General features: G+C 43.5%; 1 protein-coding gene across 4 annotated transcripts in view; it reads left to right on the forward strand.

The window, feature by feature from the left end:
- Nucleotides 1-27,003, forward strand: part of LOC121584603 (zinc finger MIZ domain-containing protein 2) — a 69,663-nt gene extending 42,660 nt beyond the window's left edge. For all 4 annotated transcript variants that reach the window (XM_041900586.2, XM_041900588.2, XM_041900587.2 and 1 more), the window contains 17 exons: nucleotides 2,291-2,405; nucleotides 2,675-2,868; nucleotides 3,365-3,545; nucleotides 4,066-4,290; nucleotides 4,755-4,964; nucleotides 5,134-5,232; nucleotides 5,505-5,679; nucleotides 6,842-6,983; nucleotides 8,759-8,969; nucleotides 9,205-9,310; nucleotides 14,593-14,750; nucleotides 15,103-15,170; nucleotides 15,287-15,355; nucleotides 15,655-15,899; nucleotides 20,643-20,809; nucleotides 21,419-21,634; nucleotides 26,353-27,003. In XM_041900586.2, coding sequence (XP_041756520.2) covers nucleotides 2,291-2,405; nucleotides 2,675-2,868; nucleotides 3,365-3,545; nucleotides 4,066-4,290; nucleotides 4,755-4,964; nucleotides 5,134-5,232; nucleotides 5,505-5,679; nucleotides 6,842-6,983; nucleotides 8,759-8,969; nucleotides 9,205-9,310; nucleotides 14,593-14,750; nucleotides 15,103-15,170; nucleotides 15,287-15,355; nucleotides 15,655-15,899; nucleotides 20,643-20,809; nucleotides 21,419-21,634; nucleotides 26,353-26,460 — 2,689 coding nt within the window. In that variant the 3' untranslated portion in view covers nucleotides 26,461-27,003. The remainder of the gene's footprint in view (nucleotides 1-2,290; nucleotides 2,406-2,674; nucleotides 2,869-3,364; nucleotides 3,546-4,065; nucleotides 4,291-4,754; nucleotides 4,965-5,133; nucleotides 5,233-5,504; nucleotides 5,680-6,841; nucleotides 6,984-8,758; nucleotides 8,970-9,204; nucleotides 9,311-14,592; nucleotides 14,751-15,102; nucleotides 15,171-15,286; nucleotides 15,356-15,654; nucleotides 15,900-20,642; nucleotides 20,810-21,418; nucleotides 21,635-26,352) is intronic.
- The last annotated feature ends 230 nt before the right edge of the window (nucleotides 27,004-27,233 follow it).

Raw genomic sequence — 27,233 nt, forward strand, 5'->3', positions numbered from 1 at the left:
AAGTTGGATGGGTTCCGCTGGTGTACAGCAATCTTTAAGTCATACCACAGATTCTCAATTGGATTGAGGTCTGGGCTTTGACTAGGCCATTCCAAGACATTTAAATGTTTCCCCTTAAACCACTCGAGTGTTGCTTTAGCAGTATGCTTAGGGTCATTGTCCTGCTGGAAGGTGTACCTTTGTCCCAGTCTAAAATCTCTGGAAGACTGAAACAGGTTTCATTCAAGAATTTCCCTGTATTTAGCGCCATCCATCATTCCTTCAATTCTGAGCAGTTTCCCAGTCCCTGCCGATGGAAAAACATCCCCACAGCATGATGCTGCCACCACCATGCTTCACTGTGGGGATGGTGTTCTCGGGGTGATGAGAGGTGTTGGGTTTGCGCCAGACATAGCGTTTTCCTTGATGGCCAAAAAGCTCAATTTTTGTCTCATCTGACCAGAGTACCTTCTTCCATATGTTTGGGGAGTCTCCCACATGCCTTTTGGCGAACACCAAACGTGTTTGCTTATTATTTTCTTTAAGCAATATCTTTTTTCTGGCCACTCTTCCATAAAGCCCAGCTCTGTGGAGTGTACGGCTTAAAGTGGTCCTATGGACAGATACTCCAATTGCCGCTGTGGAGCTTTGCAGCTCCTTCAGGGTTATCTTTGGTCTTTTTGTTGCCTCTCTGATTAATGCACTCCTTGCCTGCTCCGTAAGTTTTGGTGGGAGGCCGTCTCTTGGCAGGTTTGTTGTGGTGCCATGGACTATTTTGTGTATGTCCATTACATGAAATCCAAATAAAAATCCATTTAAATTACAGGTTGTAATGCAACAAAATAGGAAAAGCGCCAATGGGGATGAATACTTTTGCAAGGCACTATAGGCTATGAGTTCCATGCGCTCATTTCTTTATGCGCCATTGGATCATGGCGATCTCGCATTAGTTGACTTTTAACTTTTCGATTTTTATCATTTTAATTCCGATTTTTATGATTAACCATGTGACAATGATTTTGAGAAACGAAAATGTTATTATTTAAATGAAACTGTTCCACGAAAATGCGCATATGAAAATCATAACTGGCACGTAAAACAGTAGAAATGGTAGGTTAATTATAAGCTTTCCCAAACTTGAAACTCACTCGCCGACGAATTCTTTATAAAATAATTGCCTCCACGCTTTATGGTCAGATTTTGCCTATAGGCTACTTTGAAGCAAGGTAAGACATGCCTCATAAAATGAAATAAAACATTCAGGTTTCAAACAATTAAGTATGTCTTCAAAATGCATACTGGCTCTAGCTCACATTGTAAAGTGGTGGGTGACGCGCTGATATCCTGTTGCCTGCACTTGAATAGTGATTGGGAGGCACGCTTCAATTACCTATTGAGAAATAAAAAAAGTATTATTTTTAATCGTGCACCAAAACTGTTTTTAACACATGATTGCCTTTAGAATTGTTGCGCAAAGAATGGGCTTATAAAAGCAGGTTTTACTGTTCCAGCAGCTAACAGCTGAGGAGCTCTGTATGCTGTGCACGTGTGATAGTTGTGTTGGATAAATAAGACACATGATGACTAACGAAAATACACACAGGCCAATTTCATTTCACTAAATTATGCAAATTACCTATAGACCCATAAGAATGACGGTCAAATGTATTTCTATCGACTGGTATTTCCATCAATGAATATAAGCATAATTTTGCAATGGGATTTTTTAAAGTCTCCCAGTCATTTTGGCCGGCAACAGGCTTTTCATTTTTTTTATCGGCCAAAATAACGGAAACCCTGCTGTGCCTGTGTGGCCACCGTGCCAGACTCAACAAGATGTGCGCTGCAAGGCTGATTATGGAAAGCAAACAGGAATAACTAGAGCAGGCCTGTTTTACCCAGTATGAGTCACACACACACACGTAACTTCTCTCTTGGCACTGCTACTTTTACCCCTATCTAGGTGACGGCTTTATCTCCATGGAGACATGGTGCAGTGTCGTGTGATAATGTGACTGACATGCACAAGGCAAATCCACTAAGTAAAGCACAGGCAGCACACATGCTCAGCAGAGATTTTAAATATGAACGGGCTATAGCAAAGCCAGAATCTTCAGGCATGCATGTTGCTTACATGTATAAATACATTTCCATATTTCTCTCCTGACAAAGCAAAGCTCCAGCATCAGCTCAAAGCTCCGACTTATCCACCTTATCCCATAGTTGAGGTCCCCAAAGCGCCATAGAGGAAGTGTTGGTCACGACCCAATTCTCCAGTCAGTAATCTCTCTCTGTCTCTCCTCCTCCTCAGTGACGGCTCCTACCCTTATGACCCTGTGTCCTGGCAGCAAGGCAGCAATCAGCCGGCAGGCTCCCTGTCTGTGGTAACCACAGTGTGGGGGGTGACCAATCCTTCACCCAGCCAGGTATGGATAGACCCGTGACCCCATGAAAGCAAATATTAAGGCTGCGTCCCAAATGGCACCCTATTCCCTATGTAGTGCACTACTTTTGACCAGGACCCATTTGGGACGCTACCTACAGCTGCGATACAATGTCACCCTCCCTTCCCTTCCTCCACAGGCGATAGATCAACATTCCAAAGTACAAGTATCATCGCGGTGCGATATTAGAACTAGGTTGATAGTGATTCACCTCGTAACGCTCCTCTGTTTGTTTCTCCTCCCCATCTCAGGTCCTGGGTGGGAACCCGATGGGCCCAGGTGGGAACTCTGGCGGGGGCAACATGATGCCTGGCCACAGCCCTGGGATGGGCCAGCAGTTTATTGGTCAACAGGGCTACCCGGAGCCCAACAAAGGCTACATGCAGCAGGGCATGTACGGCAGGGGCAATGGGGGATACCCTGCCGGGCCTGGCTACGTGGGCAGGTAATCCTGAATAGACTAAATCGTTAAACATTCAGGGTGACACTAGTGGTTAAGAGCGTTGTGCCAGTAACAGAAAGGTCGCTGGTTCTAATCCTCAAGCCGACTAGGTGAAAAATCTGCCAATGTGCCCTTGAGCAAGGCACTTAACCCTAATTGCTCCTGTAAGTCGCTCTGGATAAGAGCGTCTGCTAAATGACAAAAATAAATAAATAAATAAAAATAATCTCTATGCACCATTCGTTTTTGAATAGCTGGAATTATTCCCTCCGAGCACAAGGGACAAGAGTCCAAACCAAAACAGAATGAATTAGCTGTCAGACATGTTGTATAGTAGTCCTCCTTTAGTCTTTGTATAGTAGCAATGAGGATGATGGTTTCTGTTTATACGGAACAGTTACTGTTTTACAGGGAGAAAATGTACCTGTGTGTGAAATACTGGAGACACACTATTTTCAGGTTGGTTTATTTTGAAACAACCATTTCTCTGCCGCCTCAGTTACCCCAATAACGGAGGGGGGTCTATGGGCATGCCCCCTCACGGCATCCGCCCTCAAACAGACTTCACCCAGGCGGCGGCGGCAGCTGTGGCCGCAGCGGCTGCCACAGCAACGGCCACAGCCACGGCAACGGTTGCTGCTATCCAGGAGAAGCAGAACCAGGAGATGAACTATGGCCAGGTAAGGAAGGAGGGAGGGAGGGAGGGAGGGAGGGAGGGAGGGAGGGAGGGAGAGCAAGGTAGTACATGCTCTAGAGTTAATTTTTCCATAGGTATAGATCTAGGATCAGCTTGCCTTCCCCCAAATCCTAACCTTAACCATTAGAGGGGAAAATGCAAAACTGACCCAAGATTAGTATCTAGGGGCAACTTAATCCTACTCTGCTATTGTAATACTATTGTCTCAGGATGACCACAAGCCAGGGGTTGAGACGTAAAAGCCTTATGGGATTTGCCTGTCAGACTCATGTATTGTGTTGAAACATCCAACCAAAATGGTGGCCTCTGTGGGTCTGAGTGGATACTGCACCCCCTGCTGGCTGTAGGAGTGAGTGTCTTATGAGCAACACCGCTCAAATGGACTGTATTTATACGTTATTATAACCACGTAAACCAGGGAAAACAGAGAACATCAAAGAGACTTCTGTTTGCTTTATCTCATCTGCCATGTCACGCCCACACTAACCTAGAGGACTTTTCAGATGGGCGGCGGCGCGGGCTACAACACACAGTTCATGCAACACCCGGGCCCCAGAGGTCCCCCTGGCATGTCCCCGGCAGGGATGGGTCCCGCTCGTCCCCCGTCCATGGGGCCCATGTACGGAGCCCCTCAGGGCCAGAGGATGCCCCAGCACCCGGGCTACCCCGGGGCTCAGCAGGGACCCCCCAGGCCGCAGCAGGGACTCAAACGCCCATACAACGCTGAGGTTCGTCTCTCCCGGCGAATTACTTCACATACTCTCTAATGCAAACCATTTGTAGACTGATAGCCATAAGTTGGAAATATACAGTGTGAATTATAATACTATGTTAACACCTACATACATCCATAATCATATTTCATTTAATTTTATTAAGCTTGATCTTGATATGTAGTTGTTTTTGGTTACACTGTCCAACTTCACCAAAATGGGCCATTTTCTTATAGTAGTCCCTTCACATTTTAGCAAGTTAACGCCTCTAATAAATGCTGGGTATCAAAGTGTAATTTCGCCAGCTTAAAACTCAAGTAAGCTCAACTTCCTTATTTGGTGAGGTCATTCTCTGTAACATTATAGCTTTCATTTCGTTGTATCCCCATCATACCAGAAATATAATTGTGTGCCCAGTTTTGTTTTGAGGTCAACACATATCTCTGTTCCATTTTGCCCCCTCTGTGTCTCTCCCTCAGGGCTTTCCCGGGCAGCAGTATGGTCCAGGCATGGCTGGCCCTGCTCCTGGTCAGGGGCCCTACCCTGGGCAGCCCATGCAGTACCACGGGGCCCCGGGGCCCCAGCGCTCAGCTACCTCCCCCTCCTACCAAGGCCACAAAATGCCCATGCAGCAGGGCAACATGGGCCAGTACCCCTCGGGACCAGCCCACCCAGGACAGTACTACAAGGTAACGCTTCCTACGCTGTCCAGTGTCTGTCTGTCTGTTTCACAGCCTGGTGGCCTGTGCTGTTTTCACACCCTCCTTCCCATGTGTGTGTATGCCCTGGCTGGCTACTGTAATAATACCCAAACTAGAGTCCAGAGTACAAACCAGTGTTTTGCGATTTGCCTTTCAGTCGGAGCAGTTCAACGGGCAGGGCAACACGCTAAATTCACTAGCAGCCGGGGGAGTCGGTGGACCTTACAACACCTTCAACCAGGCTGCAGTCAATGGGGTGAGAGAGAGACCGAGAGGGAGAGAACTCATTCTACCTTCATTATGTTTTTGTGTAACATGGTCCCAGATCTGTTTGTGCTCTCTTGCCAATGGCCATAGGAGTTGGCAAGACGGCACAAACAGATTTGGGACTAGGCTTGTCTTTGTGTGTGGAGATGTAGACCTACGTTGCCTCTGAAAGGCAACATCTCAAAGCACAGCACATTGCTGGTATTTTTAGTCCTCCGAGTACAGCAACCTAACCCTACTCTTGTTCTCTTTGTGTCCCAGCCGGGCAGGGCGATGCCTGGTTATCCAAGCTCTCCCCTTCCTGGAAACCCCACCCCACCCATAACCCCGGGCAGTGCGGTGCCCCCCTACATGTCTCCTGGCCATGACGTCAAGCCCTCTTTTCTGCCTGACATCAAGCCAAACATGAACTCCCTACCCCCACCACCCCCCACAGGTAAACCCAAACATGACACACTCACACACAGAATATGCTTTTGAAATCCCCTGTCTCTCAGTAGCTAGGCTTCCATCCAATTGGGGACAGATTTTCATGCGAATATTCAAAAATCTGCATAAAGAAAATAGGTACATTTTCCCACCAGTGGTGTGTTTCCACCAAACTGACTTATTGCAGATAAAAATCAGTGCTGATGACGTAGTGCACTTAAAAATGTACCTTTTTGTGTACGTTCTATGTGTTGTCACAAAAACGGTTGCATTAAATAGAAGATGTGCCTACTATGGTCTTGTTACGTGTACTTTAGCCAGCAGCTCGCAGATACAGGGTAATGGCTAGAAGTGATCTAGCTTTTGTCGACTCACCGTCAGATTTGACTTTTCGTAGCAGGTTAGGAGAATTTACGCAGCAGGTTATAATAATTAGGTAAAGGTTAGGAAAATGATTAGGGTTTGCTAAAATAAAAAATAAAAAAACTTTTGACGTTAATTTGACAATAACTGGATCCCATCTAGCCATGGCTCAGATACAGTGCGGGTAGGCTGGTTTACATGATGAGATTATGGATATTTTTCAAAACGGCAGTCAAGCATCGATCATCATGTCACCAGAATAAGACCCTCCACATTTATTGGAGAGGAGCATCAAGCTCATACCATGCACTTTCTCCACCCTGTGAAGTTCATCATAACTTACTTAATCTGTAGCCTAATTTAAACTGCATGGTTTCCCGAGTCGTAGTGGGAGGACCACACACCATGTCGTCGCGTGACTCCAAGTTTACTTCAATATGTATTATATCAATATTAGCACATCAATGCGTTTCCACTGCCATTTCTCGCATAATTAATTTTACAGACACAAAAAGGTCCCACCATGTCAAACTAACAAATTATCTGTCGGTATTTATAAAATTGTACTGAAACTTCCTGTTTCCATCACAACTGTCGTGATTCATTTTTATATGGTATGACATTACTCGCATAAAAACTGTGGATGGAAGCGTGGTTAGTGTAGTCTTTGGTTTCACCGTTTATCTGCATTTACGCAAGTAACGCTCGGTGCCTCCAGAAAACAGAGAAACCAGTGTTGTGTGTGTTTGGACGGTCTAACAACGAGACATGGTGGCTGATTGATTGCGCCTGGCCACGCTCAACAGGTAACCCCAGCGACGACCTGCGGCTGACCTTCCCCGTACGAGACGGCGTGGTGCTGGAACCCTTCCGCCTGGAGCACAACCTGGCCGTCAGCAACCACGTCTTCCAGCTGCGCGACTCCGTCTACAAGACCCTCATGATGAGGTCCGAGCTCTGCTGCTCTTCATGTTATATACTGCTATGCTATACTATATTATACTATACCGTGCTATACTATAATATACTGTACTGTGCTATACTATACTATACCATGCTATACTATAATATACTGTACTGTGCTATACTATACTATACTATACCATGCTATACTATAATATACTGTACTGTGCTATACTATATTATACTATACCGTGCTATACTATAATATACTGTACTGTGCTATACTATATTATACTATACCATGCTATACTATAATATACTGTACTGTGCTATACTATATTATACTATACCATGCTATACTCTAATATACTGTACTGTGCTATACTATATTATACTATACCATGCTATACTATAATATACTGTACTGTGCTATACTATATTATACTATACCATGCTATACTCTAATATAATGTACTGTGCTATACTATATTATACTATACCGTGCTATACTATAATATACTGTACTGTGCTATACTATATTATACTATACCGTGCTATACTATAATATACTGTACTGTGCTATACTATATTATACTATACCATGCTATACTATAATATACTGTACTGTGCTATACTATATTATACTATACCATGCTATACTCTAATATAATGTACTGTGCTATACTATATTATACTATACCGTGCTATACTATAATATACTGTACTGTGCTATACTATATTATACTATACCGTGCTATACTATAATATACTGTACTGTGCTATACTATATTATACTATACCATGCTATACTATAATATACTGTACTGTGCTATACTATATTATACTATACCGTGCTATACTCTAATATAATGTACTGTGCTATACTATATTATACTATACCATGCTATACTATAATATACTGTACTGTGCTATACTATATTATACTATACCATGCTATACTATAATATACTGTACTGTGCTATACTATATTATACTATACCGTGCTATACTATAATATACTGTACTGTGCTATACTATATTATACTATACCGTGCTATACTATAATATACTGTACTGTGCTATACTATATTATACTATACCATGCTATACTATAATATACTGTACTGTGCTATACTATATTATACTATACCATGCTATACTATAATATACTGTACTGTGCTATACTATATTATACTATACCGTGCTATACTATAATATACTGTACTGTGCTATACTATATTATACTATACCATGCTATACTATAATATACTGTACTGTGCTATACTATATTATACTATACCGTGCTATACTATAATATACTGTACTGTGCTATACTATATTATACTATACCGTGCTATACTATAATATACTGTACTGTGCTATACTATATTATACTATACCATGCTATACTATAATATACTGTACTGTGCTATACTATATTATACTATACCATGCTATACTATAATATACTGTACTGTGCTATACTATATTATACTATACCATGCTATACTATAATATACTGTACTGTGCTATACTATATTATACTATACCGTGCTATACTATAATATACTGTACTGTGCTATACTATATTATACTATACCATGCTATACTATAATATACTGTACTGTGCTATACTATATTATACTATACCATGCTATACTATAATATACTGTACTGTGCTATACTATATTATACTATACCATGCTATACTATAATATACTGTACTGTGCTATACTATACCATGCTATACTATACTATAGTAGGCTATACTACTATATTGCTTTTGTAGATTATTTGGCTCGTGTGTGTACCGTACGCAGGCCGGACTTGGAGCTCCAGTTTAAGTGTTACCACCACGAGGACCGTCAGATGAACACCAACTGGCCAGCGTCGGTGCAGGTGAGCGTCAACGCCACGCCCCTCACCATCCAGCGCGGTGACAACAAGACTTCCCACAAGCCCCTGTACCTGAAGCAAGTGTGCCAGCCTGGCAGGAACACCATCCAGATCACTGTCACCGCCTGCTGTTGTGTAAGTGGCCTGCAGCGCGCACACACACACACACACACTCTCTGTTGAATGGAGTCTCACCATTGTAACCAACTCTTCTGCAAGTGTCATGTCACAGTTCAAATTGAGGCACAGTCAAACCTGTAGCCCTCTATGTAGAGACAAGTGTTCACTATTGCACTGAACATCTCTAATCCTAAATATCTCTTTCGCTGTCTCTTTCCTTCTCTCAACCCCTCGCCCTCTCTACCTGCAGTCGCACCTGTTTGTGCTCCAGCTGGTTCACAGGCCGTCAGTGCGCTCGGTGCTGCAGGGCTTGATGAAGAAGAGGCTGTTGCCAGCGGAGCACTGTGTCACTAAGAGTGAGTGGAGCATTTATTTAATCTTTAATTTACCAGGAAAATCCCATTGAGATATAAAATCTATTTTAAAAGGGAAACCTCGCATTGGAACTAGGACTACCACTGGTACCACCATTTGCCATTCTCAGTTGTCTCAAATCTATTGCAAAGTCTGAACAAGCTTTTAGTAGTATACAGTCCATTCGGAAAGTATAAAGACCCCTTGACTTTTTCCACAATTTGTTACGTTACAGACTTAATCTAAAATTGATTAAATAGTTTTTTTCCTTCATCAATCTACACACAATACCCATAACGACAAAGCAAAAACATGTTTTTTGAAATTGCAAATGTAATAAAAAACTGATATCACATAAGTATTCAGACCCTTTACTCAGTACTTTGTTGAAGCACCTTTGGCAGCGATTACAGCCTCGAGTCTTCTTGGGTATGACGCTACAAGCTTGGCACACCTGTATTTAGGGAGTTTCTCCCATTCTTCTCTGCAAATCCTCTCAACCTCTGTCAGCTTCAGGTTCTGGGCCACTCAAGGACATTCAGAGACTTGTCCCGAAGCCACTCCTGCGTTGTGTTGGCTGTGTGCTTAGTGTCATTGTCTTGTTGGAAGGTGAACCTTTGCCCCAGTCTGAGGTCCTGAGCGCTCTGGAGCAATCTCTCTGTACTTTGCTCCGTTCATCTTTCCCTCGATCCTGACTAGTCTCCCAGTCCCTGCTGCTGAAAAACACAACCAGAGCATGATGCTGCCACCACCATACTTCACCGTAGCAATGGTGCAAGGTTTCCTTCAGACGTGACTCTTGGCATTCAGGCCAAATAGTTCAATCTTGGTTTCATCAGACCAGAGAATCTTGTTTCTCATGGTCTGAGAGTCCTTTAGGTGCCTTTTGGCAAACTCCAAGCGGACTGTCATGTGCCTTTTTACTGAGGAGTGGCTTCCGTCTGGCCACTACCATAAAGGCCTGATTGGTGGAGTGCTGCAGAGATGGTTGTCCTTCTGGAAGGTTCTCCCATCTCCACAGAGGAACTCTGGAGCTCTGTCAGAGTGACCATTGGGTTCTTGGTCACCTCCCTGACCAAGGCCCTTCTCCCCCGATTGCTCAGTTTGGCCGTGCGGCCAGCTTTAGGAAGAGTCTTGGTGGTTCCAAACTTCTTCCATTTAAGAATGATGGCCACTGTGTTCTTGGGGACCTTCAATGCTGCCGAAACGTTTTGGTACCCTTCCCCAGATTTATGCCTCGACACAATGCTGTCTAGGAGCTCTACGGACAATTCCTTCGACCTCATGGCTTGGTTTTTGCTCTGACATGCACTGTCAACTGTGCAACCTTATATAGACAGGTGTGTGCCTTTCCAAATCATGTCCAATCAATTGAATTTACCACAGGTGGACTCTAATCAAGTTGTAGAAACATCTCAAGGATGATCAATGGAAACAGGATGAACCTGAGCTCAATTTCGAGTCTCATAGCAAAGGGTCTGAATACTTATGTACAGAATTATTAATACATTTACCAGAAATTATAAAAACCTGTTTCGCCATTTTGGGGTATTGTGTGTAGATTGATGAGGAAAAAATGTATTTAATCAATTTTAGAATAAGGCTGTAACGTAACAAAATTTGGAGAAAGGGGTCTGAATACTTTCCGAATGCACTTTTAGTAGTATTTAGTAGCCATTTAGCAGATGCTTTTATCCAAAGCTAATAACAGTAGTGCGTGCATAAATATTCATATTGGTGGCCCCAGCGGGAATCAAACCCACAATCCTGACATCGCAGGCACCATGCTTTACCAGCTGAGCGACATAGCCTTTGTGAAACCTGTGCATTCATTTCTCCATCCCTTTTACGCTACCGTCCCATGATAAGGCACTGAGTACTACGGGCATCATAGCATTAGCATTACATCCTGTGACTCTAGAATGGGGACTTCACTCACCACATGGCCTATAGGTCTCTAAAGCCCTGTTCACACTGCACTTAGCTAAGGGAGCTTTTAGCCTGGGGCTAAGAGAGTGTTCACACTTGCATATTCTAAAGTGGGCTAGCACCAACCTTAGCCCAGGTCTAGCCAATCAGATTTCCATTCAAATCAAATCAAATGTTATTTGCCACATCACCGAAAACAACATGTGTAGACCTTACAGTGAAATGCTTACTTACAAACCCTTAACCAACAATGCAGTTTTAAGAAAGAATACCAAAAAAAATGCAAATAGTCTGGGTAGCCATTTGATTAGATGTTCAGGAGTCTTATGGCTTGGGGGTAGAAGCTGTTTAGAAGCCTCTTGGACCTAGACTTGGTGCTCCGGTACCACTTGCCATGCGGTAGCACAGAGAACAGTCTATTACTAGGGTGGCTGGAGTCTTTGACAATTTTTAGGGCCTTCCTCTGACACCACCTGGTATAGAGGTCCTGGATGGCAGGAAGCTTGGCCCCAGTGATGTACTGGGCCGTACGCACTACCCTCTGTAGTGGCTTGCGGTCTGATGCCGAGCAGTTGCCATACCAGGCAGTGATGCAACCAGGCAGGATGCTCTTGATGGTGCAGCTGTAGAACCTTTTGAGGATCTGAGGACCCATGCCAAATCTTTTCAGTCTCCTTAGGGGGAATAGGTTTTGTCGTGCCCTCTTCACGACTGTCTTGGTGTGCTTGGACCATGTTAGTTTGTTGGTGATGTGGACACCAAGGAACTTAAAGCTCTCAACCTGCTCCACTACAGCCCCGTCGATGAGAATGGGGGCGTGCTCTGTCCTCTTCTTTTTCCTGTAGTCCACAATCATCTCCTTTGTCTTGATCACTTTGAGGGAGAGGTTGTTGTCCTGGCACCACATGGCCAGGTCTCTGACCTCCTCCCTATAGGCTGTCTCGTCGTTGTCTGTGATCAGGCCTACTACTGTTGTGTCATCGGCAAACTTAATGATGGTGTTGGAGTCGTGCCTCGGCATGCAGTCATGAGTGGACAGGGAGTACAGGATGGGACTGAGCACGCACCCCTGAGGGGCCCCTGTGTTGAGGATCAGTGTGGCGGATGTGTTGTTACCTATCCTTACCACCTGGGCGCGGCCCGTCAGGAAGTCCAGGATCCAGTTGCAGAGGGAGGTGTTTAGTCCCAGGGTCCTTAGCTTAGTGATGAGCTTTGAGGGCACTATGGTGTTTAACGCTGAGCTGTAGTCAATTAATAGCATTCTCACATAGTTGTTCCTTTTGTCCAGGTGTGAAAGGGCAGTGTGGAGCGCAATAGAGATTGCATCATCTGTGGATCTGTTGGGGCGGTATGCAAATTGGAGTGGGTCTAGGGTTTCTGGGATAATGGTGTTGATGTGAGCAATGGACCAGCCTTTCAAAGCACTTCATGGCTACACACGTAAGTGCTACGGGTCGGTAGTCATTTAGGCAGGTTACCTTAGTGTTCTTGGGCACAGGGACTATGGTGGTCTGCTTGAAACATGTTGGTATTACAGACTCGGACAGGGAGAGGTTGAAAATGTCAGTGAAGACACTTGCCAGTTGGTCAGCGCATGCTTGGATTACACGTCCTGGTAATCCGTCTGGCCCTGCGGCCTTGTGAATGTTGACCTGTTTAAAGGTCTTACTCACATCGGCTACAGAGAGCGTGATCACACAGTCGTCCGGAACAGCTGATGCTCTCATGCATGTTTCAGTGTTACTTGCATCGAAGCGAGCATAGAAGTAATTTAGCTCATCTGGTAGGCTCGTGTCACTGGGCAGCTCACGGCTGTGCTTCCCTTTGTAGTCTGTAATAGTTTGCAAGCCCTGCCACATCGGATGAGCGTCGGAGCCGGTGTAGTACGATTCGATCTTAGTCGTGTATTGACGCTTTGCCTGTTTGATGGTTCGTCGGAGGGCATAGCGGGATTTCTTATAAGCGTCCGGGTTAGAGTCCCGCTCCTTGAAAGTGGCAGCTCTATCCTTTAGCTCAGTGCGGATATTGCCTGTAATCCATGGCTTCTGGTTGAGGTATGTACGTACAGTCACTGTGGGGACAACGTCATCGATGCACTTATTGATGAAGCCAGTGACTGATGTGGTGTACTCTTCAATGCCATTGGAAGAATCCCGGAACATATTCCAGTCTGTGCTAGCAAAACAGTCCTGTAGCTTAGCATCTGCTTCATCTGACCACTTTTTTTTATTGACCAAGTCACTGGTGCTTCCTGCTTTAGTTTTTGCTTGTAAGCAGGAATCAGGAGGATATAATTATGGCCAGATTTGCCAAATGGAGGGCGAGGGAGAGCTTTGTACGCGTCTCTGTGTGTGGAGTAAAGGTGGTCTAGAGTTTTTTTCCCTCTGGTTGCACATTTAACATGCTGGTAGAAATGAGGTAAAACGGATGTAAGTTTCCCTGCATTAAAGTCCCCGGCCACTAGGAGCGCCGCCTCTGGATGAGCATTTTCCTGTTTGCTTATTGCCGTATACAGTTCATTGAGTGCGGTCTTAGTGCCAGCATCGGTTTGTGGTGATAAATAGACAGCTACGAAGAATATAGATGAAAACTCTCTTGGTAGATAGTGTGGTCTACACCTCAGGCTAGAAAAACATCACAACCTTCCTTAGATATCGTGCACCAGCTGTTGTTTACAAATATACATAGACCGCCACCCCTTGTCTTACCAGAGGCTGCTGTTCTATCCTGCCGATACAGTGTATAACCCGACAGGTTTATGTTATTCATGTCTTCGTTCAGCCACGACTTGAAACATAAGATATTACAGTTTTTAATGTCCCGTTGGTAGGATATACGTGCTTGTAGTTCGTCCACTTTATTATCAAGTGATTGTAAATTGGCCAATGGTATCTATGGCAAAGGCAGATTAGCCACTCGTCGCCGGCTCCTTACCAGGCTCCCCGATCTTCTTCCGCGATATTTCATTTTCTTTCTACTGCAAAAGACGGGGATGAGGGCCCTGTCGGGGGTCTAGAGCAAATCCCTCTCGTCCGACTCATTAAAGAACAATTATTTGTCCAGTTCAAGGTGAGTAATCGCTGTTCTGATGTCCAGAAGCTCTTTTCGGTCGTAAGAGACGGTAGCAGCAACATTATGTACAAAATAAGTTATAAACGGCAGCCATCCCCGCCGGCGCCATTGAATATTCTACTCCAGAAAAGTGACAGTTGCTTTCAGTTAACCCTGCTTGTGTGAACACAGGCTAAGTTAACAAAGGGCCATTCTTAGCATGAGGCTAAGGATAGCCCAGGGCTAAGAAAAATGCAGTGTGAAAAGGCCTTAAATTCACTCTCTCCCCCGCTCCCCACTGCAGTCAAGAGGAACTTCAGCAGTGGCACCATCCCAGGGACGCCGGGGCTGAATGGAGAGGACGGGGTGGAGCAGACAGGTATCAGGGTATCCCTCAAGTGCCCCATCACCTTCCGCCGCATCCAGCTGCCAGCGCGGGGCCATGACTGCAGACACATACAGGTCAGTACTCCTCGCCAGTACCACACCGCTCAGCTTCACTAACACTGCTCCCTCCGGGTGGAAGAAAACACAGTGCTGCATCTGAAATGGCACCCTATTCCCTAAATAGTGCACTACTTTTAGGGCACTATATAGGGAATAGGGTGTCACTTCAGACGTAGCCAGTGTTGATCCCCCACCTCTTCCCTGGAGATAGGCTATACAACGCTTGAGTGCCAAGGAAGTCACATGTCAGAGCTCTATACACATGTGAGGGTGAGGAGTTGTGAAAGGCGGATCAATGTTATGTTTCTGTATCAGGATGTTGTTGAATTTTCCGCTAAACCTACTATCTCTCTCTACCTGGTTTCAGTGTTTCGACCTGGAGTCCTACCTGCAGCTGAACTGTGAGAGGGGGACCTGGCGCTGTCCTGTGTGCAAGTACGTTAGAATAGTAGACTACTACATAACTCCCTTGCACGGTTCAAATAGATTGAAGCTCACTACTATGTCCTAAATAGATTGAAGCTCACTACTATGTCCTTTCCCCCTTGCAGTAAGACGGCTCTACTGGAGGGTCTAGAGGTGGACCAGTACATGCTGGGGATCCTCATCTACATTCATAAGTAAGAACCAACTCCTGCATGTCATGCTGACTTGTACCTGATTCTGCTTTATATTCTTCCCCCCATATTCCTCTCCCATTCTCTATTATTTCCCCCCTCCCAACCTCCTCACCAATATATCTCTCACAAAACCCACACCACAGTTACGTCCTGAATGGCAGCCTATTCCCTATATGGTGCACTACTTTTGTCCAGAGACCTATCTGGTCAAAAGTAGTGCGCCATATAGAGAATACGGTGCTATTTCATCTGCAGCCACGTATCTAAAACGTTCACCTCTGAATTGTACACGCACGCAGCTCGGAGTATGAGGAGATTACCATTGACCCGGTGTGCAGCTGGAAACCCGTTCCCATCAAACCCGACCTTCACATCAAAGAAGAGCCGGACGGTCCGGCACTGAAGCGCTGCCGCACCCTGAGCCCCAGTCACATGATCTTGCCCAGTGTCATGGAGATGATCGCCTCCCTGGGCCCAGCCTCATCGCCCTACCCCTCCATGCCAGCAGGGGGAAACGGCAGTACTCCGGACTACCCCAGCCAAGGTAGACTGACTAGCTCCTCTCATGCGGTAGGGAAGCGTGGTGTCCTTTTCACTTCCATATCCACTTTTTTAAAGTATTTTTTTTTATGGACTTCAAGAGTAGCCTGAAATCGAGAACCTGTTTTGTGCTAACATTCCACTCCTTGGACTCTGTGTCACTGCCAAACGCGTATGGCATTAAAAGGAGTAGAAAGACAGCACAAACAGAATGGTATAGGGGAGAGTTGGGTCAGTCGAGCCAAAGGGTTAGTTGAGCCACCCCTTGTTTCTAGAAAACTATACATAAAATGTATTATGTGACCAAATATCATCAATGTGACCAATATCATCAAATCAAAATGTATTTGTCACATGCGCCGAATACAACAGGTGTAGACTTTACCGTGAAATGCTTACTTAGGAAGCCTTTCCCAACAATGCAGTTAAAAGTAATACAAATTTGCTAAATAATAGAAATTGTAACACAATAAAATAACAATAACGAGGCTATATACAAGGAGTCCCGGTACCGAGTCAATGTGCAGGGGTATGAGGTAGTTGAGTTAATTGAGGTAATATGTACATGTAGGTAGGGGTAAAAGTGATCCTTTCATGGAATCTGTGAAGAAAGAAACCACATGGAAAAAGTGGTAAGCAAATGAGGTGCTTGTATCTAAACCAAAGTGGTAAGCAAATCATGATGCTTGTATCTAAACCAAAGTATATTGTTTTTCTTTACACCAGTTGGGGTCTTTATGAGTTTCAGTATGAGATCCTTAACCTATCATGAAAGTGCATCCTTGTAGGTGTGTGTAGGCTAATATAGTCAAAATGGTTGCTGTGGGGTAAATTGAGCCATTTGTCCAGGTGCAAGTTCAGCCAATGGATGATCCAATGGCAAGTTGAGCAAATTGTTGCAAAGTGTTTTCTTCCCAGGCGTAAGGCATGGTATTATCGCCGGAATATGAGGTAACTCCAGGGCCTGGCCTATGTTAAAAGTGTTTTAAAAAAGTACAAAGTGTTTGTTAGTTGTTAAGCGTATGTTAAGTGTTACATCTGTGTTAAAAGGTGCTTAAAAAGATTAAAATAAAAGTGATTGTGTTTGGGGAAAAAATATGGAAATTTTCTAGGTTTCCATCCAATTGGCGACAGATTTAAATGCGAATAATCTCAAATCTGCATAAAAACGTGCGTTTTCCCTCCAGAGATGTTTGACTTGTTGCGGATAAAATGCTGTGCGTGATGACGTAGTGCGTATAAAAATAACTTTTGCGGTTAAATTCCCATGTACCGAATAAATAATACAAGTTAAATGGGTTTCCATTGCATTTTCAACTCTACTGATGGTTTTGTCACAAAAAATGCTGCGTTATATAGCGAATGTGCCACTCTGGTCTAGCCAACAGCTAGCAGATACAGTGTGGGTAGGCTACCTACATAATGAGATTATTATGGACAAAAGAGCTAGATTATTTTTATTTGTCAAACGGTAGCCAAGCGTCGGTCATCATGTCACCAGATTAAGACCCTAAATATAGATTTATTGGAAAGGAGTAGCAAGCTCATCACTGTGCACTTTCAACACCCTCTGAAGTTAATCATAAATGATTTGATCTGTAGCCTTATAAACTGTATGCTTTCCCGAGTTGTAGTGGTAGGATCACAATATATCATCGCGTGACTCCCAAGTTTACTTCGGTATGATGGTTATTATATCAATATTTGTTCATAAAGGCATTTCCACCGCCATTTCTCGCATAATAAATTTTACAGACACAAAAAGATCCCACCTTGTCTAGCGTATTTTGTTTTGTCGACATTTGGAAAGTTTACTCACAAATGTTCTGTTTCCATCTGGCCTGTCGTGAAATTTTTTTATCAGACTTTACTCGCATAAAAAGGTTGGATGGAAAACTAGGTTATGGTTTTAAAAAAGATTAATGATAATATTTCAACCAGTACAGACATGTGTAGGCAGCTCAACTTACACTGTCCCTATACTCAAATTACCCCATACCCAGGGTACGTTCTGCCAAGAGTCCACTTTTTTAGGACAAGCTATGTTTTCAAAACTGTTATGTTTACATTAATTCTGATTATTTCCAGGGATACACAACATCCTGAAAGATATTTCCTGAAATATATTTATTTGTTAGAAAGAATATTACATTTCAAGAATATTACATTTACAAGGTAATTACATTTCCCTTGACGTAATGATGCTACTTCAAGCACAAAATCGCAATTGAAAACCTTCGTCAAATGCATCGGCATCAATCCAAATGCATAAATTTGTTGCATAAATCCAACAAATACGGACAACTTTATATATACAGTGCCTTCGGAAAGTATTCAGACCCCTTGACTTTTTCCACATTTTGTTACGTTACAGCCTTATTCTAAAATGGATTAAATAAATAAAAATCTCAGCAATCTATACACAATACCCCATAATGACAAAGCGAATACATAAGTATTCAGACCCTTTGCTATGAGACTCGAAATTGAGCTCAGGTTCATCCTGTTTCCATTTATCATCCTTGAGATGTTTCTGCAAATTGATTAGAGTCCACCTGTGGTAAATTCAATTGATTGGACGTCTATATAAAGGTCCCACAGTTGACAGTGCATTTCAGAGCAAAAACCAAGCCATGAGGTTGAAGGAATTGTCCGTAGAGCTCCGAGACAGGATTGTGTCGAGGCACAGATCTGGGGAAGTGTACCAAAACATTTCTGCAGCATTGAAGGCCCCCAAGAACACAGTGGCCTCCATCATTCTTAAATGGAAGAAGTTTGGAACCACCAGGGAGGTGACCAAGAACTAGATGGTCACTCTTACAGAGCTCTAGAGTTCCTCTGTGGAGATGGGAGAAACTTCCAGAAGAACAACCATCTCTGCAGCACTCCACCAATCAGGTCTTTATGGTAGAGTGGCCAGACGGAAGCCACTCCTCAGTAAAAGGCACATTACAGCCTGCTTGGAGTTTCCAAAAGGCACCTGAAGACTCTCAGACCATGAGAAACAAGATTATCTGGTCTGATGAAACCAAGATTGAACTTTTTGGCCTGAATGCCAAGCGTCACGTCTGGAGGAAACCTGACACCATCCCTACAGTGAAGCATGGTGGTGGCAGCATCATGCTATGGGGATGTTTTTCAGCGGCAGGGACTGGGAGACTAGTCAGGATCGAGGCAAAGGTGAACGGAGCAAAGTACAGAGATCCTTGATGAAAACCTGCTCCAGAGCGATCAGGACCTCAGACTGGGGTGAAGGTTCACCTTCCAACAGGACAACAACCCTAAGCACACAGCCAAGACAACGCAGGAGTGACTTCGGGACAAGTCTCTGAATGTCCTTGAGTGGCCCAGCCAGAGCCTGGACTTGAACCCGATCGAACATCTCTGGAGAGACCTGAAATTAGCTGTGCAGCAACGCTCCCCATCCAACCTGACAGAGCTTGAGAGGATCTGCAGAGAAGAATGGGAGAAACTCCACAAATACAGGTGTGCCAAGCTTGTAGCGTCATACCCAAGAAGACTTGAGGCTGTAATCGCTGCCAAAGGTGCTTCAACAAAGTACTGAGTAAAGGGTCTGAATACTTATGTAAATGTTATATTTCAGTTTATTTTTAATTAATTTGCAAACATTTCTAAAAACTAGTTTTTGCTTTGTCATTATGGGGTATTGTGTGTAGATTGATGAGGGGGAAAAAAACAATTAATTCCATTTTAGAATAAGGCTGTAATGAAACAAAGTGGAAAAAGTCAAGGGGTCTGAATACTTTCTGAATACACTGTGTCTTAAGTGACTGCGTTTTCATGAATTTCATTATGTCATCTTGAAGTCCAGTCAAAAACAGTATGGGACTTTATACGGAAGTGGAGATGGAACTAGACATGACTTTCCCAGTGGATAACAAACCACGGTCGTGTCCAGTTGGCATGAAATAGAAGAAAAGAAAACACTGAACCAGATACCAGTCCCTTTAGGATTCTGCGATTATTATGCGAGGGGTTTCACATTTGACCAATCACCGCACTATTACTGCATAAAACAGTCAAATCACTGCAATATTACCACATAAAACTGTATGATCACCGCACTACAAAAAGAGTGCTCACAATTTTTACCAATTGCTACACTTTTAAAGTATAAAATGGTTAAATCAAGCCACACGTCAACAAACCTTTCCCCCTGTTTTCATGACAAAGTCAGTGCATTTTTGTGACAAATTGGACAAAATCATCGCAAATTGAGAAGGGAAAGGGGATACCTAGTCAGTTGTACAACTGAATGCATTCAATTGAAATGTGTCTTCCGCATTTAACCCAACCCCTCTGAATCTAAAACCAAAAAACGCTGCAAAGGGGGACTGAGATACGATAGGATATTGTCTCACAAAGGAAACACCTGTTTTTATTTTCTGTCACAAAATATTTGTACACGTTTTTTTATGGAGTGCCCTAATGAACACAACGCAGAGTTCATTCAGTAAAGAATGGTTCTGGCGATTTTTCTTTAGTGTACAAATACAAAGGTTTTGGACTGGTTTTCCCTCAATAGCCAAATCACCTCTCATAGCCATTCCCTGCTAAAACATTACTCTTATTTTTTACAAAGTATTGCCGAGTCAAGAATTTGAAATTGATAAATTAGCAAATGCTCTCTGTGAGAAAAAAATATGAAACGTTCTTCTCATGTAAATTGATGGTAAAAGGGTGGAAAATGTGTGAGTAACAAGAGTGTATGTCTGTTTCTGCCTAGGATTGGGATACCCTAACCAGCCTGGGTTCTCAGACTTCCCAAATTCCCCTGGCACCCCTAATGTTGGGGAGTTCTCCTCGGGACCACCCCCCCTCTCCTACCAGGCTGATTTGCCAAGTGGACTCCTCACTCCAGACAAACCTATCGGACATCCCATGTCATCCCAGGTACTAACCTCTACCCTGCTGAGTGCTTTGTTCTTCCTGTTCTCAATAGTCTGGAGTCTTGATTAACGAATCCACCGCACCTCTAAAATAATAATGTTTGTGCTCTTACGTATTATGGTTCACTTTTCTTGTAGCCAGCTGTCGTTTAGAGACCGAACTGTGGAGTGTTGTTGTAGACCTGGTCTTTCTTTCTTTTGTATGTGCATCCTGGTTGACTAATCAGTGTTGATGAGACATGTCGTTATGATAAGTTATCCATACAATTCATAATGTAATCTGAATGAATTAACCATATAAAGTTGAAGTTCAACTATAAAAAATATCCCAAGGTTAAGTGTGGGTTAAGATGGTTTCATATATTGCCTTGTTCTCTTGGCCGTTCTACAAATCACAGGTGCCATCAAAGTCATAAAGTATGTAAAGAATTGATGATGATTTCTAATTGAAAGCAGCATGACACTTTTGAATAGTAGTTGAATTTGAGTTGAATTGGCATGTTATTTAAAAAGAAATGTTTTCCTTCTAACACTCCGAACCATGATAGACTTCGATGTGGCACTGACGTGTATTACAGGAGCAAATAATCCTGTCACCTTCTTTTCAACTCAGATTCCCCATTTGGGCCGCATGGACTCCTCCCACAGTTCTCTCCAGCATCAACAGCATCAGCAGCATCAAGGCCTCCACGGCAACTCGCACCTCGGGGGACCAGGGGCACCCATGATGCAGCCTCGCAATCCCTCCCAAAACACCAGACTACACACAGAAAGCTCCTTTGGGTTAGGGGGTCCCGCTTGCTCAGAGGTGCCAGAGCCTTCCTTGGATGTGAGTAGCAACATTTTAATTCACTTCATTCACTCACTTCATGAACTAGCTACTCAGTGCATTGCTACACGACATTTACATTCACACTGTACACAATGGCTGTATCGCATTAGTGGAATCCAAGACTGTTTTCAGGGCAGGTCTGCTGGTTTTGACTAGCATAAGTTACTTTTCTGTAGCAGGTTAGGAGAATTAGGTTAAGGTTAGGAAACGGGTTAGGTAAAATGTTAAAATTGTCCCAAACGTGGGGCCTCCCGAGTGGCGCAGCGGTCTAAGTTACTGCAGTGCTTGAGGCGTCACTACAGATCCAGGTTCGATCCCGGGCTGTGTCTCAGCCGGCCACGACCGTGAGACCCATGAGGCGACGCACAAATGGCCCAGCGTTGTCTGGGTTGTGGGAGGGTTTGGCCGGCCGGGATGTCCTTGTCCCATCTCGCTCTAGCGACTCCTGTGGCAGGCCGGGCGGGCGCATGCACGCTGACACGGTCGCCAGTTGTACGGTGTTTCCTCTGACACATTGGTGTGGCTGGCTTCCGGGTTAAGCGAGCAGTGTGTCAAGAGGCAGTGAAGCTTGGCCGGGTTGTGTTTCGGAAGACGCATGGCTCTCGACCTTCGCCTCTCCCGAGTCTGTACGGGAGTTGCAGTGATGGGACAAGACTGTAACTACCAATTGGATATCACGAAATTGGGGAGAAAAAGGTAAAATAAAATGTTGATCTTGTCTCATTGCTGCAACTCCCCAACGGGCTCGGGAGGTGACGGTCGAGTCATGCGTCCTCAGAAACATGACCTGCCAAACCGCGCTTCTCAACACCCGCCCGCTTAACCCGGAAGCCAGCCGCACCAATGTGTCGGAGGAAACACTGTTCAACTGACGACCGAGATCAGCCTGCAGGATGCCAGCCTGCCACAAGGAGTCGCTAGAGCGCGATGAGCCAAGTAAAGTCCCCCTGGCCAAACCCTTCCCTAACCCGGACGACGCTGGGCCAATTGTGCGCCGCCCTATGGGACTCCCAATCACGGCCGGTTGTGATACAGCCCGGGATTGAACCCGGGTCTGTAATGACGCCTCTAGCACTGCGATGTAGTGCCTTAAACTGCTGCGACACCCGGGAGGTAACTCAAACATATCTAGCTACAACCAGGCCTGTCCTGAGAACAGTCTTGGTTTCCACTAATGCAGAGCTGCTACGCAATGGCCCTCATTCATCAACATGTTCATAAATAGGGCAACATTTTCATAGTGCCAGATTGAGGTTTATGGTAAGTTTTGAACTTTTCACAATGCTTTTGCACTACGTAATGTGTATTATGTTGTTGAGGAAAAATAGTTTGAGGAATCAGGCAGAACTCATTTATCAGCAATAACAGATTTATTCAAGCAATTGGAAGGAAGATCACTCTCAGGATGAACCTGGAAAGTAACTTCCAGGATCTACTGGAAAGGAATTCTCAGTATATACCGGAAAGGATCTCAAAGATTTTACATTCACAGTCTTTATATACTTCATCTACACAAAGAGCTGCTTAACCCTCCTAGGGGGAGGCAAGCTTACATGAGAGATAAGGGGTACTTAGCTCTACTCCCTTAAAGCATACAAAAAATAAAAGCTAGTTCTCACAGCCTATGTGTCTAAGATAGGGGAGTGATAAGATCTTTAGAGCCTAAACAGACAGGAGAAGAATTCAGCCTGGATGGCTTTTAGTGTCCCAGAGATAAGGCCGAATAACAAATCACTCCTTTGTAGGGTGTATGAAGAAGTTAATGGACAGCTGTGGAAAATTACCAGTGACACTGGAAAATTACCATTGACTGTAACAAACCATTTTGCACCCACAATAGCATTAGACTGTAATAAAACAATTTTGCGCCAACAATGTGTAATAAACATAATGTGTGGATTTGATCTTATGAAAAACCCATTTGCAAAACCAACACAAGTTTAATGTTTGACTTCTACAAGCAGGGCTCTAAAGTGCGACCATTTTGATCGCATATGCTCCTAAATATTTTTCTGTGTGACCTGACGTTTAATTTTGGGAGCACCAGTGCGACCAGGATAAAAAATCATCCAGATAATAATTGTTGTAATGATAGGCTTCACTGTGCAGGTGTTTCCGAGTGCCCTGATGCATCAGTCATTTCTTGCAACTTTCTGAAGACGTAACGGCATGGGAATGCCTGTGTCTACCATTTTGTGTACCAGTTAGCGATGCCGAAACAGTAATTTCTAAAGGCTTTCCCATAAAACTTTTCCAAATTAAATGTTAACTGCAAAGTAGGCTTACCTGGCTGAATATGATGATATGATGATTTATCAATCGGGTGGTCTTTTGTTTTGCAAACTCTGCTGTTGCAAATTATTACACTGAACAAAAATATAAACGCAACATGTAAAGTGTTGGTTCCATGTTTCATGAGCTGAAATATAAGATCCCAGAAATGTGCACAAAAAGCGTATTTCTCAAAAATTTGGTGCACACATTTGTTTACATCCCTGTTAGTGAGCATTTCTCCTTTGCCAAGATAATCCATCCACGTGACAGGTGTGGCATATCAAGAAGCTGATTAAACAACATGATCATTAAATAGGTGCACCTTGTGCTGGGGACACTAAAAGGCCCTCTGTGTCCAGTTTTGTCACACAACACAATGCCACAGATGTCTCAAGTTTTGAGGCAGCGTGCAATTGGCTTGCTGACTGCAGGAATGTCCACCAGAGATTTTTCCAGAAAATGTAATGTTCATTTCTCTACCATAAGCCGTCGTTTCAGAGATTTTGGCAGTACGTCGAACCGGCCTCACAACCACAGACCACGTGTAGCCATGCCAGTCCAGGACCTCCACATCCAGCTTCTTCACCTGTGGGATCGTCTGAGACCAGCCACCCGGACAGCTGATAAAACTGTGGGTTTGCACAACCGAAGAATTTCTGCACAAACTGTCAGAAACCGTCTCAGGGTAGCTCATCTGCGTGCTCGTTGTCCTCACCGGGGTATTGACCTGACTGCAGTTCGGCGTCGTAACTGACTTCAGTGGGCAAAGGCTCACCTTTGATGGCCACTGGCATGCTGGAGAAGTGTGCTCTTCACGGCTGAATCCCAGTTTCAACTGTACCGGGCAGATGGTAGACGTATGGTGTCGTATGGGTGAGTGGTTTGCTGATGTCAACGTTGTGAACAGAGTGCCCCATGGTGGGGTTATGGTATGGTATGGGCAGGCATAAGCTACAGACAACGAACACAATTGCATTTTATCGATGGCAATTTGAATGCACAGAGATACCGTGACAAGATCCTGAGGCCCGTTGTCATGCCATTCATCCGCCGCCTTCACCTCATGTTTCAGCATGATAATGCACGGCCCCATGTCGAAGGATCAGTACACAATTCCTGGAAGCTGAAAATGTCCCAGATCTTCCATGGCCTGCATACTCACTAGACATGTCACCCATAGAGCAGTTTGGGATGCTCTGGATCGACGTGTACGACAGCGCCCCTACCTTTTAAAAAAGTTATCTGTAACCAACAGATGCATAATCGATATTCCCAGTCATGTGAAATTAATAAATTAGGGCCTAATGAATTTATTTAAATTAACTGATTTCCTTATATGCAAGTACAGAAACACCACTAGCCAAACACCAGTCTCTTGAGGTGCGCAATTGAAATTAAAAGGCAACAATACCCTACAAAATATGTTTTATTTTGTTCCCCAGACCTCAAAAGTATAAGCGTTGTTGTGGACTTAGAACATGCAATTTTGTTGGTTTTCTATTTTTTTAAAGTGTGATTTTGAGAGAAAAACTGGGGGAAATCTGAAACCTGGAAAAACAAAACAGAGAAGAAAATAAATCAGATCTACCTGCCACAGTGGTTGGTGGACCAAAAAGTTCATTTTTAGGCACTGTTCATAAACCATGTCGCGGATTATTCCAAAACCACTCACAGGTATTTGTTTACACCTTGTTCAGTCATGTTACCTCATTAGCTAGCTAGCTAGCTAACAACCTGGTGACTTTACCGGTACATCTAAACAGAAAGAAAGGAAAAGGCATAGCTTCTTTAGAAGATCAATGATCATAGCAATGAATGAATGACTGATCTCTTGCATCTCACAAACCTGACGGTCTTAAAAATACTTTCAATGTAATGCATCTCAATAGGTAGTGCTTTTACACAATGTAGAAACCTAATATTCCACAAATGACTTTGTAATTTCAATGACAGGTTTTTGTATCAATATTTTAGCTTTTTATAACAAACAAATGTCTTTACAGGGTTAAATATTCATTTCTAGAGCACAACATGTGCTTCAAAAGTAGCTAGAATTCATATAGGCCCAATATGCTATATCTCAATCAATTAAAACAAATATATTCTGGTGCTCCTAGATTTTATGTTGTGCTCCTAACACCAGTGCTACCAATGAAATAAGTTAATTTAGAGCAATGTGCATACGAGTGGTCTCGGACCAATTTACATTTACGTTATCCAGAGCGACTTACAGTAGTGAGTGCATACATTTTCATACAGATCTGAGCTACAAAAAAAATCAGAGCTACAAAAAAATGTGCAAGACAATGGCTCATGCTAATGATGACTATATTTGTGCTGTGAATGATTGATTGATGAGCGAGGCACAATGTGTTCATAAGCACAGTATCTGTTGTTGTACATAATCTTTAGGGATTCTCATTTCTCTTTCTCCTCTGCAGTTACTTCCTGAATTGACAAATCCAGATGAGCTGCTGTCTTACCTTGGCCCCCCCGATTTACCGAGCAACAGCAATGATGACCTACTCTCCCTCTTTGAGACCAACTGAGTCCTGGTGCTCCTCTCCAGTCTCCCATGGTTCCCTGCAACACATAAACTACAAACGAGAAGTATCCCACCTACAATGTGGGTATTAAAAATACTTCCTGTAATATAAGAGCTCCCCTTGAGCCGAAAATGGCCGTCAGTGGTGGGGGTGTCGAGAGGACTTTTGAATATGAGGAAAATCTTTGATGTCCTTTGTCTGACTATAAACTATGGTAATATTTTGTTTTATATCTGTAAACAATTCCCGCATCCATTCCCTTGTTACTACCTTTCTTGCCCAAGGATCCAATTTTATTTAAATGCTTCCTTACTAGAATCACATTTATTGTATGTCATTCAGAAGGGATTATAAATGTATGTACATTTTCTTAGTCAATGCAGTTGTGATGCAAACTTATGTCCAACTGAATTTGGTGAGTTTGAAATGTCCATCAAAGTATGATTAAATAACACCTTTTTTAATTTACAATAATAAATTGAAGATTAATACATTGAGGGGATGCCCTATGTGTTTCAAAGATAAACGAGAAAATATGTATTTTCACTGCCTTTTACTGTGATTTATCAATGCACAACAGTGACAATTTCCACATTTACATAACCATTCCAAGCTATGATCATTTAGCACACTGGCACACAAACAATTACTCAGTCTTTTTCTATTCTAAATTAACAGATTTTTATGCATAAATGTTTGACATTATATTCATTACAATGGTTAACAACCTGGAAGGCAAATGGAATAAATGGCAATCTGTAAGGCTTTGTGAGACT

Source organism: Coregonus clupeaformis, unplaced genomic scaffold, assembly GCF_020615455.1.
Source record: "Coregonus clupeaformis isolate EN_2021a unplaced genomic scaffold, ASM2061545v1 scaf0098, whole genome shotgun sequence".
In the NCBI taxonomy this organism is placed as follows: domain Eukaryota; kingdom Metazoa; phylum Chordata; class Actinopteri; order Salmoniformes; family Salmonidae; genus Coregonus; species Coregonus clupeaformis.